This window comes from Chelonia mydas, chromosome 2 (genome assembly GCF_015237465.2).
Source record: "Chelonia mydas isolate rCheMyd1 chromosome 2, rCheMyd1.pri.v2, whole genome shotgun sequence".
In the NCBI taxonomy this organism is placed as follows: Eukaryota; Metazoa; Chordata; order Testudines; family Cheloniidae; genus Chelonia; species Chelonia mydas.
In genome coordinates this window covers 79,200,469-79,216,037 of record NC_057850.1, presented here as the reverse complement: position 1 = coordinate 79,216,037, position 15,569 = coordinate 79,200,469, and the positions used below count along the sequence as shown (strand labels likewise).

Sequence of the window (15,569 nt, the reverse complement as noted above, 5' to 3'; positions counted from 1 at the left end):
GCACCTTAGAGACTAACAAATTTATTTGAGCATAAGCTTTCGTGAGCTACAGCTCACTTCATCGGATGCATTTCACATCCCAGGTATTGATAAGTGAGTTCTTGCCAGACAGGATGCTATCAAACTAAGTTTCCTTTTACATCTTCTAGGCACTTCCCTTTCTCTGGAGGCGATAGGCATTATCAGGACAGGATTGTATTCCTAACAGCCCAATAGCACCTTATTTCAATGTGACTAGGTTGGAATGTGAGGATGTGACCGGTTCGCTTCCCAGTTTATGGCTGCCTCTGCTGCTTAACCAAAGGCCTTAGCCTAAGAACAGGGCCTCAGACTGTCTCAGTAAGAGCAGGCTTTTACGCCAGCAGACAGTGATTTTGATTCTTTCTTTTATACCTCTTTAACTAGCCAAGTGATAAGAATACACCTAAATTCTTAGAGAATAGGCCTTTACAGACAGGCCTGAATATCTATATCCTACAGCCCTGTAAGTTATGTAATCTTTTCATTGGGAAACGCCATCTTGTTGTTAGCAGCTGGGTGCTTTGGTAAATGGCCACTCACTGTCAGCTCTATAGCTCTTCTGAATACAGACTCCTGCCTGGGATACAGCGTGCGGGTGTCAGACTCCCTGTGTTCGCAAGGTGGTACCTCCCTGCTGCAGATGCTGAACAGCTTCAGAACATGAATCCCAACTTCAACACCTGCAGTGTTGAAAATCAAACCACCCCCACTGGGTGGAGTGACCATTGTTAGGCATTGCAATACTCTTACACTTTGAGAAAAATGGTAATCTATTTCAGCTGATCCCCAGGAGTGGTGTTTAAAGACCAGTTTTCAGAGTAGCAGCCGTGTTAGTCTGTATTCGCAAAAAGAAAAGGAGTACTTGTGGCACCTTAGAGACTAACCAATTTATTTGAGCATAAGCTTTCGTGAGCTACAGCTCACTTCATCGGATGCATAAAGTGGAAAATGCAGTGAGGATGTTTTATACACACAGACCATGAAAAACCTTTTGAAGTGATAAACACCCATTTTTTTATGGTCTGTGTGTATAAAACATCCTCACTGCATTTTCCACTTTATGCATCCGATGAAGTGAGCTGTAGCTCATGAAAGCTTATGCTCAAATAGAGAGAAAACCTTTTGAAGTGATAAACACCCATTTTTTCATGGTCTGTGTGTATAAAACATCCTCACTGCATTTTCCACTTTATGCATCCAATGAAGTGAGCTGTAGCTCACGAAAGCTTATGCTCAAATAAATTGGTTAGTCTCTAAGGTGCCACAAGTACTCCTTTTCTTTTTGTTTAAAGACCAGACAATCACTTCAGATCCTTTGCATTATTTTATTCCCACCCTGTGACAACTTCTTCCTACACAAACAAACCTAAATGTTTCTGTTTGTTTTGTTGGTAAAGGTGCAGGCCAGGAATAACAGGGCGACAATGTGATCGCTGCAGACCTGGCTCTTACAGTTTCCCAGATTGTATTCCCTGTAATTGTAACAGAGATGGAACAGAGCCAGATGTTTGTGATCCACGGACAGGAGCTTGTCTCTGCAAGGTCAGATAAATCAAGATACTTGTGCATTCACAAATAACAGTTTCCATATCAGTGGCTGTTTCATATTTAATGGGTATAATAAAGTGAATTTGTTATTTGCAGTTCTTAGATAAGAATTAAATACAGTTATATAAAAAATGCATTGTAGCACTTGCCTGGATTGCAAATAAACTGCAATTATGAAGTTTGTAGAATACATTTAATGTTGATCTGTTTCACAGAGAAACCTAGATTTATGCAGTACATTAAGGTACTACATGCTATGTGTGCACATATGTGTTGAAACTCTATGTACATACACATATCTCTGTTTTGCATCTGTAGTTTGGGGTTTTTTTATATCCACTAGGCTTCAGGCTTTTTTTTTTTTTTTTTGTCATATGATGTAATTCAGTGGTTCTCAAACTAGGGCCGCCGCTTGTTCAGGGAAAGCCTTGGTGGGCCGGGCCGGTTTGTTTACCTGCCAGGTCTGCAGGTTCGGCTGATTGCACCTCCCACTGGCCGTGGTTCACCACTCCAGGCCAATGGGGGTTGTGGGAAGCAACGTGGGCTGAGGGATGTGCTGGCCACCCTTCCTGCAGCCCCCATTGCCCTGGAGCGGCAAACCGTGGCCAGTGGGAGCTGCGATCGGCCGAACCTGCAGACGCATCAGGTAAACAAACCTGCCCGGCCTGCCAGGGGCTTTCCGTGAACAAGCCGCGGCCCTAGTTTGAGAACCACTGATGTAATTGACATTTCAGTGCCCCAGTGTATGCATGGTGTTTACCATTGCTGTGATTTGCATAGACTGAACTCTATAAATGTGAAGTTTCATATGTGACCTTTCACATGTAGGTGTGGAAGAACCACCTTGAGGATTTTGGTTAGGAAATCACCTAGTAGTATTCAGAACTGGGGCTGATCAATGTTCATTACTCAACAGTGAGCTACAGTAATTACACTGCAGATCCTTATTCAGATCTAGTGGAAAGGCTTCTCAAAAATGACATAGTTTTTCCATGTGCAATTGCAGTGAACTGTATTTTTATATATACCCAACATACAGACTGCTGATATTCAATTGGGTCTGTATATTTAGTAGCTAGAAAGGAGACCTTCCTGTTGTGCATGCAGGAGACAAAGCTATGAATAAGTTATTGGCACAGAAGTTCCCTTTCAAGAGGAGACTATTTCATTTGCATTTGGAATACCATTTACAGAAGACCATAAGCAGGGCCGGCTCCAGCTTTTTTGCTGCCCCAAGCGGCAAAAAAAAAACCAAAAAAACCCTTGCCGCCGAACACGGAGGCGGAGTGATGGCAGGGCCGCCGAATTGCTGCCGGCGACCGAAGAAGAGTTGTGTCCACGCCGCCAAATTGCCGCCGAGCATGAAACACACGGTGACGGAGCGGCCACCGAATTCCCGCCGCCGCTGAGGGCGGATTGCCACCCGAGAGCCCGACCTCCTGCCGCCCCTTTACGTTTGCCGCCCCAGGCACCTGCCTGGTTTGCTGGTGCCTGAAGCCGGCCCTGACCATAAGTAACAATTTCACATTTATATTCTCTTATATTTTATAAATATTTAAATGTTCCTGTAGGAACTTTGTTTTAGGTGCCTGGTATTTTGCGGGTTGACCAATAACACATGGAAAACTTTAATAACTTTTTTCAATTGTTCTTTAACAGGAGAATGTTGAAGGTAGACAATGTGACATTTGCCGTCAAGGATCATTTTATTTGGATCCTTCTCATCCCAAGGGCTGCACTTCTTGCTTTTGTTCTGGAGCTACTAGCAACTGTCACAGCACAAGTAATCGTAGAACTAAGGTATATTTTGTGTGTATTTTTAGTTACAGGCATCTATCCCATTAAGAAACTATCAGATTTCTTCCAAAAAGACAAATTGTATTTTACTGAATCATGAGAATGGGAAATATTCTCTAGAAACCACTGAAAAGTGTTGTGTTTCCCATGAGATGCCTTCTCTGCAAGAAACAGTGCAACTTATGGTGCAGCCTCCTTAAGACCCCTGCAGAATCTGAAAGTGCTGCCCTGTGGGAAATGGTCTGTCTACCTCTCTGTTTCAGCTAGAGCTGAAGCCAGTCCTCTGTTCTAGGTGGCTACAGCCATCAAAGATTTTGTTGAAGTGAGATATCTAGTTACAATACACTTTTCCAATAAGTTAATGAAGCAATTAATTTGATATCTTGCTTGTAGGAAATACGCACTACAGGTGTATTTGAGACCTAGATAGTGTGCAAGAGGTCTGTGGTAATATTCAACATGAGCTCTCTATGTGAACAGGCTCTGTCCTTCTTCATTTTCATAGGGAAAAACATGACACAAGAAGGTGGGAGGAGGAGGGAAATTGGGATATACTCATGTGATAACATAAATGAATGGGAGGAATTATTTAAGGCTGATAAGCGTCGAAAACAAGGAGAAACAGCCTGAAAATAAACAAGGGAATATTTAAATTGGACATTACAAGAAACATTTCTAATAAAAGACAGGAAAAAAATGTTCTTTGATCCAAACATCTCAAAGTTTAAATACAGATCTAAATATTCCTGAGCTTTGAGAATGTCTGAATCTGGATCTGGAGGTTTGGTTTAGGCTCAGATGTGGACTAGGTGTTATCTGGATTGTGGCACTTTATTCTTTAAGCACAATGGGTGAAATCCTGGCCCCACTGGAGTAAATGACTAAGCTCTCGTTGGTGTCAGTGGAGTCAGGATTTCACCCAATGACTGCGGTTACTGTCCCTACTGAAGCCTGTTGTTGAGCTTGTGGATATTTCAATGTCAGATTGTTCTGTGAGTGATTCTGAGACACATGCATTAATTTTTATTTTTGCCATTGTAATTCCATATAGCCATTCTGCTCTGTAGTGTAATGATAGATGCCACCTATCTCACCCCAAGCAAAAGATAATTAATTCTAATGTTGAGACTTCCAGCTAAGCTGTAAAGGAAGTCAGGACCTGAAGTATACTGTAAAATAATTCTCCCTCTGCTATTCAAATGATATAATTTGATCTGTTGGTTTTTCTTTGTAGTATGGGACACTATCCCTGCAGAGGACATCTACTTCTGTAAAACATTATTGCTCTGGCTTTTGTTTAAAACTGCAAAATAAAAACAGTTTTTTTAAAACAATAGACTAAACAAAGCACTGGTGATTTTGACATAGGGTTAGTGCAGCACTAGTGAAATTTGCAGGAGGTTTCAGGAAGTAGATGAGTTAGGAAGACCTTTTTAGACTTATTATTTAAAGGGGGAAAATAGTTTATGGACTTAAAATATAAGGCCAAATTCTATCCTTGGTTGCATACATGCAGCTTCTATTGACCTCAGTGGGGGTTGTGTTTACATATAACCGAGGACAGAATTTAGTCCATAGTAATAAATCAAACACCCTTGCGCAGAAGGCGAACAGTAGGCTTATGCACTACTTATGACCCACTTAAGCCCCTTTTGAGACGAATTTTAAGTGGGACACAAGTGTTGCATAGGGCTTTGTGATGTCTGTCTCTGGAGGGGTGAATTTTATCCTCAGTACCTTGTATAGTCAATATGGTATGTCTCATAAATGACGCTATACACTGAACCTGGAAAGGTTTTAATAAATGATTAAACATGCCCTAATTTCCCTTTTATATTTTGTTATTAGTTTGTTGATATGAGGAACTGGCGCATGGAGACAGCTGACTATAACATTGATGTCCCCGTAACCTTCAATCCAGGCAGCAATAGTGTAGTTGCTGATGTTCAAGAGTTGCCTACCTCTGTGCACAGTTTATACTGGGTGGCACCACGATCCTACTTGGGAGAGAAGGTAAATAACACCTAACTAAGCTGTTGTGATAATATTTGTCCTGTTTTTTCCAAGATCATTGGTAGAATCCACTCTGTCTTTCTAAGTGATGTTTGTTTTCTTTCCCATGGATTCCTAACCCTCCTCTGGCCTTCCTGAAATCACAGCACTCTGCTTTTGATGACGGCATTGAAAGTGCAGTCAGTTATAATGCTGGAGTAATCATCCTGGTGGATGTTGGGGAGATGTTTACATGAACTCTGTGGTCGACTCTGTTCCTAGTTTTTGGGAGCTGGTGTTCTTGAGGCAATTTCTGAACCACAGCCTCATATCTTGCTGCTGTCATAGAATCATAGAATATCAGGGTTGGAAGGGACCTCAGGAGGTCATCTAGTCCAACCCCCTGCTCAAAGCAGGACCAATCCCCAATTTTTGCCCCAGATCCCTAAATGGCCCCCTCAAGGATTGAACTCACAACTCTGGGTTTAGCAGGCCAATGCTCAAACCACTGAGCTATCCCTCCCCCTGTCCCATGGTACCTTTTAAGACTCACTGAACATCTTTGGGGAGATTTTCAAAAGCATAAAGGGCAGTTAAGTGTTCAACTGCTGTTGAAAACTTCCCCCTTTATTCTTGATATCCTGCTGTCAGGGCTGATTTAAGAAAGGAGTGAACAGTTCCAGGTGGTCTGAATATTAAATTAATGTATTGTTGTTTGTTTGATATAATAACTTGAATTGTATGGCTGTGTGAAAGTATTACCGTGTTTCCTACTTAGTAACTGTGTGCTTATTAACTAGTTGCGACAGGTCAGAGCATCGTATGAGGAGAACACTATTCTTTTAACCATCAGCTTCTTTGAGCTCCTTTCTGCTCTTTCTACTTCCTAAGGGAAGCAGCAGCTTGCTTTCTATTAAACTTGTCATCATTCCACCGTGGGGATCGTGTTGATCAGTTTACACATTGCTGCTAATTGCTTGTAGCTTCAGTGTCCTATAACTCTGTCCAACTGCAGTCCCAGTTGTGTTTATAATGGTAGCTGGCTATACAGCATGTAAGTTCAGTACTCTGATTGTTAGATGCAATGTGGAATCCATTCACCTCATCACATGTGGGAAGCCACTAGGACAGATATTTGTCATATTCAAAGCGGGTGCAATTCACTTGGGCCCCATTTTGAGGATTTAAGTAGTGCATAGACCTCATGCTGGCCCACTGCACACTGGTTAATGTCACCACAGGTGATAAATAGCAGATCTGATTAGGGTACTTCTTATTAGTTCTATGAGGTTCTCTTTGTATTAATTACAACTTTTAAAAAAAAGAAGGAAGAGAAGAAATATACTATGCTAAATGTTAACATTGAAACCAAACAAGTTAAGAATCCATGCCTCTCGGAAGTGAATGCCATGGTTAATATTTTTTTTAATATAACGAAAGTGTATTTTTATTTTCACTTTCCCCAAAGTCAGAACTTCCTGGAGGTATCTCTTTTCCAAAAAGAAAATCTTCTTTGGCTAGAGACCAAGGATGGAAAATCTCATCTTAAAAAAGTGAATGTTTTGGAAAGTTGTGGGATTGTAAAACCAGAGTGTTACAATGCCAACTCTTTTTTCACCTTAACTATAGTGACCACGGCCAGTGCCTACTAAAATACATATTAATACATAAAGGAAGGAAAACTACAGACCAAAAAGTAACCATTTTATTTATAGTGGATGTGTGTGTGGCATGCATAGTTTGATATTGTGATGTGCAGAATAAAAAGTGTGTTTACTCACAAGAGACTAAAACTGATAAAGCAGTTTTGCTTTATCTTGCATGTCTTGTAAAAAACAAACAACTGTATGATTAGGCAATGTGGAGTGCAATGGGAATTGGCTGATAAAATGTTGTTGCTCGCTCCGTTTGAAAAAAAAAACTGATTTCAATTTAGCAATAGTGCTACTCTTGCCTTTCAGCCAAAAGAGTTTGTTTTACTAATTACTCATCTCCAGAGACAAGGGTTCAAGTTTGACTTGTGTGGCAACTAAAATGGATTTATTAGTCAAAATCTAGCTCTCGTGAACTTCCATCAATTCTCGCAAATTCCTTCCTGCTGAAAAGCAACCCAAAATAAATGGGGTGTTTGATTCCAAGAGTTTTGCACTGAGCAGAGCTTTGTAGAAAAAGCAGTAAAACACCTGTGCTACAATCTGGACAAAATTCTTCTCTGAAATCTGTACAGTTGCTCTTGATTACAATATTGTCCTCTTTTTACGTACATTAACATCGGTAGGAGCTCTGTCTGCATAAGAAGAACTGAGCTGAGATTTCGTAGTGAGGTGTGATGTTTATAAGCGTAGGGTGGGCTGGCCTGAGAAAACCACCACTAAACGTGCTCAGACTGGCCTCTCCCTGCCCATCTTTCCTCTCTGCGCATATGGTTGTCTATTGCCTCTTCAGTTTCATTGTCAGCTTTACTGCTGCTGCTATTGATAAAACCCTCTGAAGATCCTGGGGAGGAAAATGTATGCAAGCCCGTCTCTCCCCACCCCCAAGAGCATTGTATGAGGGTGATGTCATTGTGTCAGTGTTTGAGAGAGAAGGTTCAGTTGACTTTCAGGAGAATAATGGAATGTACTACACACAATGCCATCAAATGCACAGAATAAACAAGCTCAAAAATAGAGAAAAAACCATCTCTAATCTCTTTCGGTTACTGTCATCTCAATGGTTGTTTACAGCAATGGTAGAACCAAAATCCTCAGATGGAAATACGATTTTCAAGTTGACTCTTTAAACACAAGTTATATAAACTGGCTATCAGAATAAGAGACTCCAAAGTGGTGGTGATGATTGTTCTATTCATTCCAGTTTTTGTTTTCAAGCAATGCATATGTGCATATTTGCACATTTGCACATTTAGAATAGAGGAGCAAAGAGAAAGTACGCTATTTACAATGCATGGTGGGGTGGGAGGGAGAACAAATACAAAATGATTTTAGTATTTAGCAAAACTGCAGTAAACTCTTTATCATCTTGAACATTTTATCATAGCTTTCTTCGTATGGTGGCTACCTAAGTTACTTAGTGAAATCTTTTGGCTTACCTAGTGAAGGCATGATTCTTCTAGATAAAAGACCTGATGTACAGCTAACAGTAAGTATTATATTGTTGCTTTTTGAAATCAGGGAAATACTTTGTTTCACATTTAATATTTTTCAAGAAATCTCAACACAGTGCTATTTTTTCAGTTATCTAAATTGTACTATTGGAAAAGATTGCTCTTTAGTAAAGCATTCTAAAAATATATACTACCGTGATGCTGCATTTCTACAAGTGTTCTTATTAAATTTTGTTCAAAGCCTTTATCATATCTATCTGTTTTGCTAAGATAACTTCTTATTACACATATCTGACTTGAGTGCAACAAAAAGATAAAATGGAATTTTCCCCTTAAAATACACCTGTTAAAAAGATAAATCATAGCCTTGCATATTTGTTACCAAGAAGGACCTTGATCTTGGAAAGACTTCTATGTGTGCTTTGTTTTACATGTGGGATTAATCCTATTCATTTCACTGGGACTTTTCATCTGTGTAAAGTTAAGCATAAGATTTTGCTGAATGGGTAGAAATATACTTCAGGTCAACCAGATTTGAATTTAACTAGCTATGGGCCAAAGTTAGATCCTTAAATTTGTCATTTAAATCCCTGTGTCTGAACCTGGCACAAAACTAGGAGGGCAGCTTCTTTTCTGGTTCAAATGCAGCTGAAATCTTACAAGAGTATCTCTTCTCATGAGATTTCCGTGCTATCAAATCCAAACCCAAAGCGTAAACTTAAACTTGATGGGAAGCTTCTTCAGCCCATTTTTAATTTTAATCCAACCTTCTAATGTGCTGGCTGAGAAGTATGTTGCATAGAGCATTGGAATGATATCTGATGTGACCATCTCACTGCATCAGGATTGAAGGTCAGAAACCTTTCTGGGTCATATTTTGTTTTTGCTTCCCTCCCCATCCTCACCCAAAAGTGCATCTTTTTGTTGTTGTCGTAGGGAATACTATTAAAGTAGTGTAACTTAAGTTGTATCTGCTGAATGACAGAATTACTGTGCTTCCGCAGCTTATACTGCATATCAACACCGGCAAATTAAAAGTATTCAACTTTCAGCATGAAAGCATTATTCTTACACAGGGTCAGCAAATGAAAATTGTTTATGTGGATCCTAACAACCCATTGCCCGACCGACAGTATTACAGCCGTTTGCAGCTAGTTGAGGTAAGAAATATAAATGGGATAGTTTAAGATTTCATCGCGTAGGTTACAGTACATCGGCATTGCCAAAACAGGCGGCTGCTGGAGATGCAGTTCTCCTGGAGTCACACTGGCTCACATGTTTTGGGACAGTCCCAAGGTACAATCCTTTTGGCTAGAAATAGGTAGGAGGATTAATATGATTTTGGGTATCTCCTTAAAAATTAGTTCTCAGAACAGTGTTTTGGGTTATGTCCCATCATCTTGGAAACCCTCCAACTCCATGGAAAGCTTGGTTCTCTAGAGCAGTGCTTTGTAGCCAAGTGAGTCAGAGTAATTTTGCTTAGTTGGAAGAGCAGACTGTCTCCAGGGATAGAAGCTTGGCACATTGACTTGGCTGTTCTGGCAGCTAAAGAGCTGGTAATATTTTGGAAAAGAGGGATCTCAGACACAATTGTTCTGCCTTTTTAGAAATCTTTGATTAATTCCTAATGGAGGGAAGCCTAGATATTGCTCTCCTTCCCCCTCCCTTTCCCCCTTCCTTGTTTTCCTTTCCCTTCCTTTACTTTTTTGTTCTTTTTGTCTTTTTTCTCCTCCCCTTATATTTTTTTGGGAGGAAATCAATAAAATAAAAAGATTTAATCTTTTTTTTTTAGTTTTACTATTTGTTTCATACGACATTACCTCTTCCCTATATAATCTAAAAATATGGACAACATATATGCAAAAGTTACTTTAAAGTAGTTAGACTTACAAAATAGTTGATAATTTTAAAGCATATAAACATATGTGTCGCAGACTTGAATGACAAATGGGAAGACAAGTGTCTTGAAAGTGTAAGGTATTATTAATATTGGTAGGAACCACTTAAAATTTGGCTCAGGAAGTTCCATATTGTCTCTCAATGGTTTCTAGATCAAAAATGTTCAATTTACAAATAATACTTTCCCCTCCCTAACTGCCAGCCCTGCGAACTCAGACTGGGATCAGGAGAATCAATCTGGGTTCTTTCTGGCTCAGGTATCAACAACAGAATAAGGATTCGGCAGGCCAAATTCCACACTGAGTTAAACTTGTGTCCAGTGATGGATTTATGTCATTTAACCCCCCTGAACTAAATGAACAATCTCTCCAGGGACTGGACATCTAAGGAAGGCCTACTCTTTAAAAAACAAAGAGTCTTTCATGGAGATTTTCCTCTTAGAGAGAGTGAGTTCTTTCCTGGACCCCTATTTTGGCTGATTGATTTTTTCCATGATTTGGGATGACTGAGGCAGCCCCAACTTGGGTCTTCAGCTCTCTCCTCTTGAGACAGATCCCCAGTTGCCTCAGGTGTAACCAACACAATTTACAGCTCCACCCCTATCTGCCCTTGTGGGTACTGAAGGTGTAATATAGGGCTCCCACCCCATAACCATCATCGTGTGTACTCAGGACATAAGGGACCCAACTTTACCCCTCTGTGTAGGTCAGGGCACTACCCCTCTGTGGGCTCAGGGCTAACACCCATTCCCGGTGGACTCAGGTCTCTATGGGTCTGTGAGGCCTTTTCCCAATGAAAGAGCCATCACACAGTGAATACCCTTAAATATGTACAAGTATTTATTAACAATTAGCAACAAATCAACAGAATACACATGCCAGCATCTTATGCTCACCACTCCCAGTAAAACAGATAGACGTCTCCCGATAGCTAGTCAGGGTCATGTCGTCTGGGACTCCAACTTCTACACAGTCTGGTCATGCAGGGGTTAAAAAGTTCTAGCAGCTTTGATCTTGAGGTGTAACCTGAATTAAGTTCCAAAGTGCTTCTTTTCTGACCCTCATTATATAATTAAAATGAGGCTCTCTCTTACCTATGCCTTAAATTATTTTACTTAAAACATAGCTCTGCAAAAAGCACTAACCAATCATTTTCACTATACAGGGGTTCACATGCCTAAGACAGTCTACTCATTAGCTTTTGCATTTTTTAAAGTTAGTAATAATTTCTCAAGGTCTACTTATCTTTATGCTTCGTTAGTGGGATACACTTGCAACAGCAGAACCTCATACTTTTTTATTATCAGGAAGAAACTACAGAAACTCAAGGTTAGTTTGTCCATTTTCTCCCATTCTCATGGCTTTGTGAATATATATCTATCTCCTGTTAGTAGGGCTGCATCTGCAGCTAATGCTTTTCTATCTGTTTGCCTACACCAAGGCTGAATTCCCCTGACTCTGTAGTTTTGTTTCCAAATGATGGTGGCTGAAATGGCTGTGAGTTATGCTAAATCCATACACAAGATGGCTGTGAGTCATGTCAAGTCCAGGCCTCTCGTTACACAGGTCCACTTCCTACAGAGTCTCACTCTACTTCAACTCTCTGTGGCGCCATTTCCTTCTGCTGTTGGCTTTCAGGCACCAAAAACATCTCCTGTTCCTTGAATCACTAACTGACATTTCCCAATCGCCAAAAATGCTTAATCAGCTCCTTTCTTCCTGGGGGAGACATCTCTACCAATGCTCATTCTCTGCTGCTCTCCAGCTGACTTCCAGACTTCCCTCACAGGTCTTCTATAGTCAATTGAGGCTGATACATGGTCTCAGTTGCTTGGCTAGCAAATATACAAAGTGTGTACATGGGTTTCTTATGTCCCTTTTCGATGTTCCCACATTCCTTTTCCCACACTTCATTTCTTTACATACCTGCTACCCACTTTCCTTACGTCTGTTTCACCCTCCCTTCCCTGAGACTGCAGGAAGTGGTGCTAGGTGATTGTTTTCTGTTACCGTCCTCCCTTTTTGTTGCAGTGTCTGTTTCCACCAAGCTAATTGGAGGTTAACTCACCCCAGGGCCATATTTACTTTATATCATTAATGTACAGGGAAACTTCAGACATGCAAGCAACAATAACCTGGTATCTAGAGAAGAACTGATGATGATCCTGTCTAGACTAGATGGCTTACACATCAGAGGACTTTACTACACGGAGACTCAGAGGTTAACCCTGGGCGAGGTTGGGTTGGAAGAAGCCACAAGTACAGGAAGTGGAAGCATTGCATATAATGTAGAGACATGCTCCTGCCCTCCTGACTATGTGGGTGACTCATGTCAGGTAGGAAATTTTCTTTGCCTCTTCACTGTATCATTCTTGATATGTTGCTCACAACTGTATTGATTTAGTTAGAGAAAAAAGACTAATTGTTAGCAATACTGGTAAATTTTAAGCACTTTATAATTAAGTTTATGTACAGTTTTGATAGCTAGGGCCCAGATCCTCAGAGGTATTTAGGCACCTAACTCCCTTTGAGGATCTGGGCTTAAGTGAAAGGCACTCGAAAGAGGAATAGGTGAATTAGATACCTTCTGTAGAATTTGTGCTCCATTTAGCTGCGACTATGCATGTATAAAGTGTGTGTGTTATATGGATAATATTTTCTGTCCCGTACAGAAAGACTAAAGAAGATCAATCTAATTTAGCTTATGCAAGAGAAGGTTGAGCGTTGACTTGATCATGGTCTATAAGTATGTAGATGGGGGGAAGATTTCTGATAATAGAGGACTCTTTAATTTAGCAGACAAAGGCATAATGAGATACAGTGGCTAGAAGCTGAAGTGAGACAAATTCACACTAGAAATTATTTGTACATTTTTAATAGTGAGGAAAATTATCCATTGGAACTCACCTAATATTCTCCATCACTTGAGATTTTTACATCAAGACTGAATGTCTTTCTAAGAGGTATGCTATAAAAGATAGCTCAAACAATTTATGGGCTTACTGCAGGAATTACCAGGTTAAATTCTAGGGCCTGTATTAGATAGGAGATCGTACTCGATAACCATATTGATCCCTTTTGGCCTTAAAATCTATGAACCTCCCTAAGTGGACTATATTGTACAGTAACAGCAGAGGCGAAGCTTTAAACTTCAAACCTTGACTGGAGACTCTGGAGAGCTGGGTCCCATTCTTGGTAATGATAATAGGCTGACTACCCAGACCCTTGGGAACAGAGTGAAATATGGAAGAGAGAAACAAAGAACAGATTGCACAGAATGTGTAGAATTGGTTATGTGTTCAAAAATGCTTAAGAGTTAAAGTAGCAGTTACTACACTAACCTGTAAACAATACATCTTAAAATGAGCATGAAAGAGTAGTGAATGGAGCAGAACAGCAACTGAGAGACTGATTGAACAAGCTGTATGTATTATTGGTCTGGGTCTTTCATTTTTGTCTCCTGGCCACTGTAATAGGGCATTGTTTGCTGAATATCATTTTGAAAATATTTTCAGAAATTATTATTCATACACTCCGTGCTCTGTGCTATACGTGAAATCCAACTGATCAGCACACTCGGGCTTGCATTTAATATAGACTGAAATTCTCCCAGTCCCACCCCACCACCTGCAATGTGCTGTCTTTATTTCCTATCCGTTTTTCCTCCCCTGCATTGAAAAAAATAGATAGCCCAAAGGAAGCAGTCGAACCACGGACTTAATGTAGCTCATAAGCCCTTCCCTTTTTTACAGTATTACTCAATCTATGATTTCCTGTTCTAATCATCTAGCTCTGTCTGACTACGTTAGGTAGGGAGAAGGTGATGCCTGCCACACCTTATGTTAGATATACATTCACTTACAGGAGTTACAGCCTGGTCGTTTAACCTCAGGAACTGTTATTTGTGCTGTACAACCTGACTCATGTATAAAGTTTAAAGGTGGGGCCCATCGCAGCATACAGCCTCTTATCTGAGTCAGAAGCTGAACAATAAGGCGGAGTATAAGAGAAGGTTTGAATAGTGAAAGAATACTGTATGTGAACAGCCAAGCTAAGAGCTAAGCAGAATGACGGCCGAAATACAGAGGCCGAAGAACATAGGATGGCTAGTTGTCTTGTTAATAGCTCTGGGGCATTGCTTGGGACAAGATGTACAACAGAGGCTAGCATTTCCTCACCTGCAGGGCAGAGGTCAGCAGCAACAAATTCATTTGGATTTTAAACCAAAAGAGGTAATTTCTTTCTTTCTTTCTTTCTTTCTTTCTTTTCTTTTTCTCGCTGAGTCATGCAGTTCTTGAAATTCAAACAATAAGAATGCAAATCTCCTAACCTTGAATTACATTACAAGAAAGATCATCTGTGTACTATTGGTAGTAGATTGTTTACCACTGTCCACAAAAGCCAGAGCGTCTAACAGCTTCTGTGTACTTTTGAGTGGTTAAGAGCTTTTTGTTCATATGAAGTGAATATTGCAAAATGAAGCTGCGGTGACAGTTGTCCACAAATCAGAGTGCTTCAGTACTCCAGTGTATATGTTAGTGTTACAAATTTTAAATGTAAAGAGAGTAAAAATTGAAAGAGGAAAGAGCAGCATAGATTTGTTCAAATGCATGTGGATACACTAATAAAGTAGGTGTATTCATTTTTGCTTTGCCTGTAAGGTACTTGTTATAAATAATCCTTGTGAAGCTATATTTCTATTGATTGAGCTATTTCAAATATTGAGGTGGCTAGTCTCCTCAGAAAACGGGAAAACTGATTGCCTGTTGGCTATAATGTAGGTTACATGTATAAATTCAGGGAGAATAGGTCCCTGCATCTATTAAAATGTATGTTAAAAAAGTCAAAAGAAAAGGAGTACTTGTGGCACCTTAGAGACTAACCAGTTTATTTGAGCATGAGCTTTCGTGAGCTACAGCTCACTTCATCGGATGCATAGTGGGGCAAATTATGGGTTCAGCCCTTGCTCCCAGTGAAGTCAATATTAAAACTCATATTGATTTAAATGGTGCAGGATCAGGCCTTATGTACATTTAATTACATTAATCCCACATACCACTGAAAGCGAGGGTGGAATTTCCGACAGATCACAGGTGAACTCTCATTGTTTAAACATCAACAACTTTCATTGCAGTATTCTGTTAAAATCCTTGTGCCGCTGCAGGGCTGAGGTTTTTCTCTGCCAAATGTATGTTTAATAAATTCCT

The 15,569-nt window shown here is 40.1% G+C and overlaps 1 protein-coding gene across 6 annotated transcripts in view; it reads left to right on the top strand.

Annotated features, from left to right (window-relative positions):
* The window catches only part of LAMA3 (laminin subunit alpha 3), a 185,984-nt gene that overhangs the window by 116,352 nt on the left and 54,063 nt on the right, over window positions 1-15,569 (top strand). For 5 of the 6 annotated variants that reach the window (XM_043539735.1, XM_043539734.1, XM_037892741.2 and 2 more), the window contains 6 exons: window positions 1,419-1,563; window positions 3,229-3,369; window positions 5,215-5,379; window positions 8,398-8,499; window positions 9,541-9,624; window positions 12,468-12,698. In XM_043539735.1, coding sequence (XP_043395670.1) covers window positions 1,419-1,563; window positions 3,229-3,369; window positions 5,215-5,379; window positions 8,398-8,499; window positions 9,541-9,624; window positions 12,468-12,698 — 868 coding nt within the window. Of the gene's footprint in view, window positions 1-1,418; window positions 1,564-3,228; window positions 3,370-5,214; window positions 5,380-8,397; window positions 8,500-9,540; window positions 9,625-12,467; window positions 12,699-14,142; window positions 14,595-15,569 lie in introns of those variants that run through there. The other variant, XM_027819374.3, reaches the window with a different exon arrangement.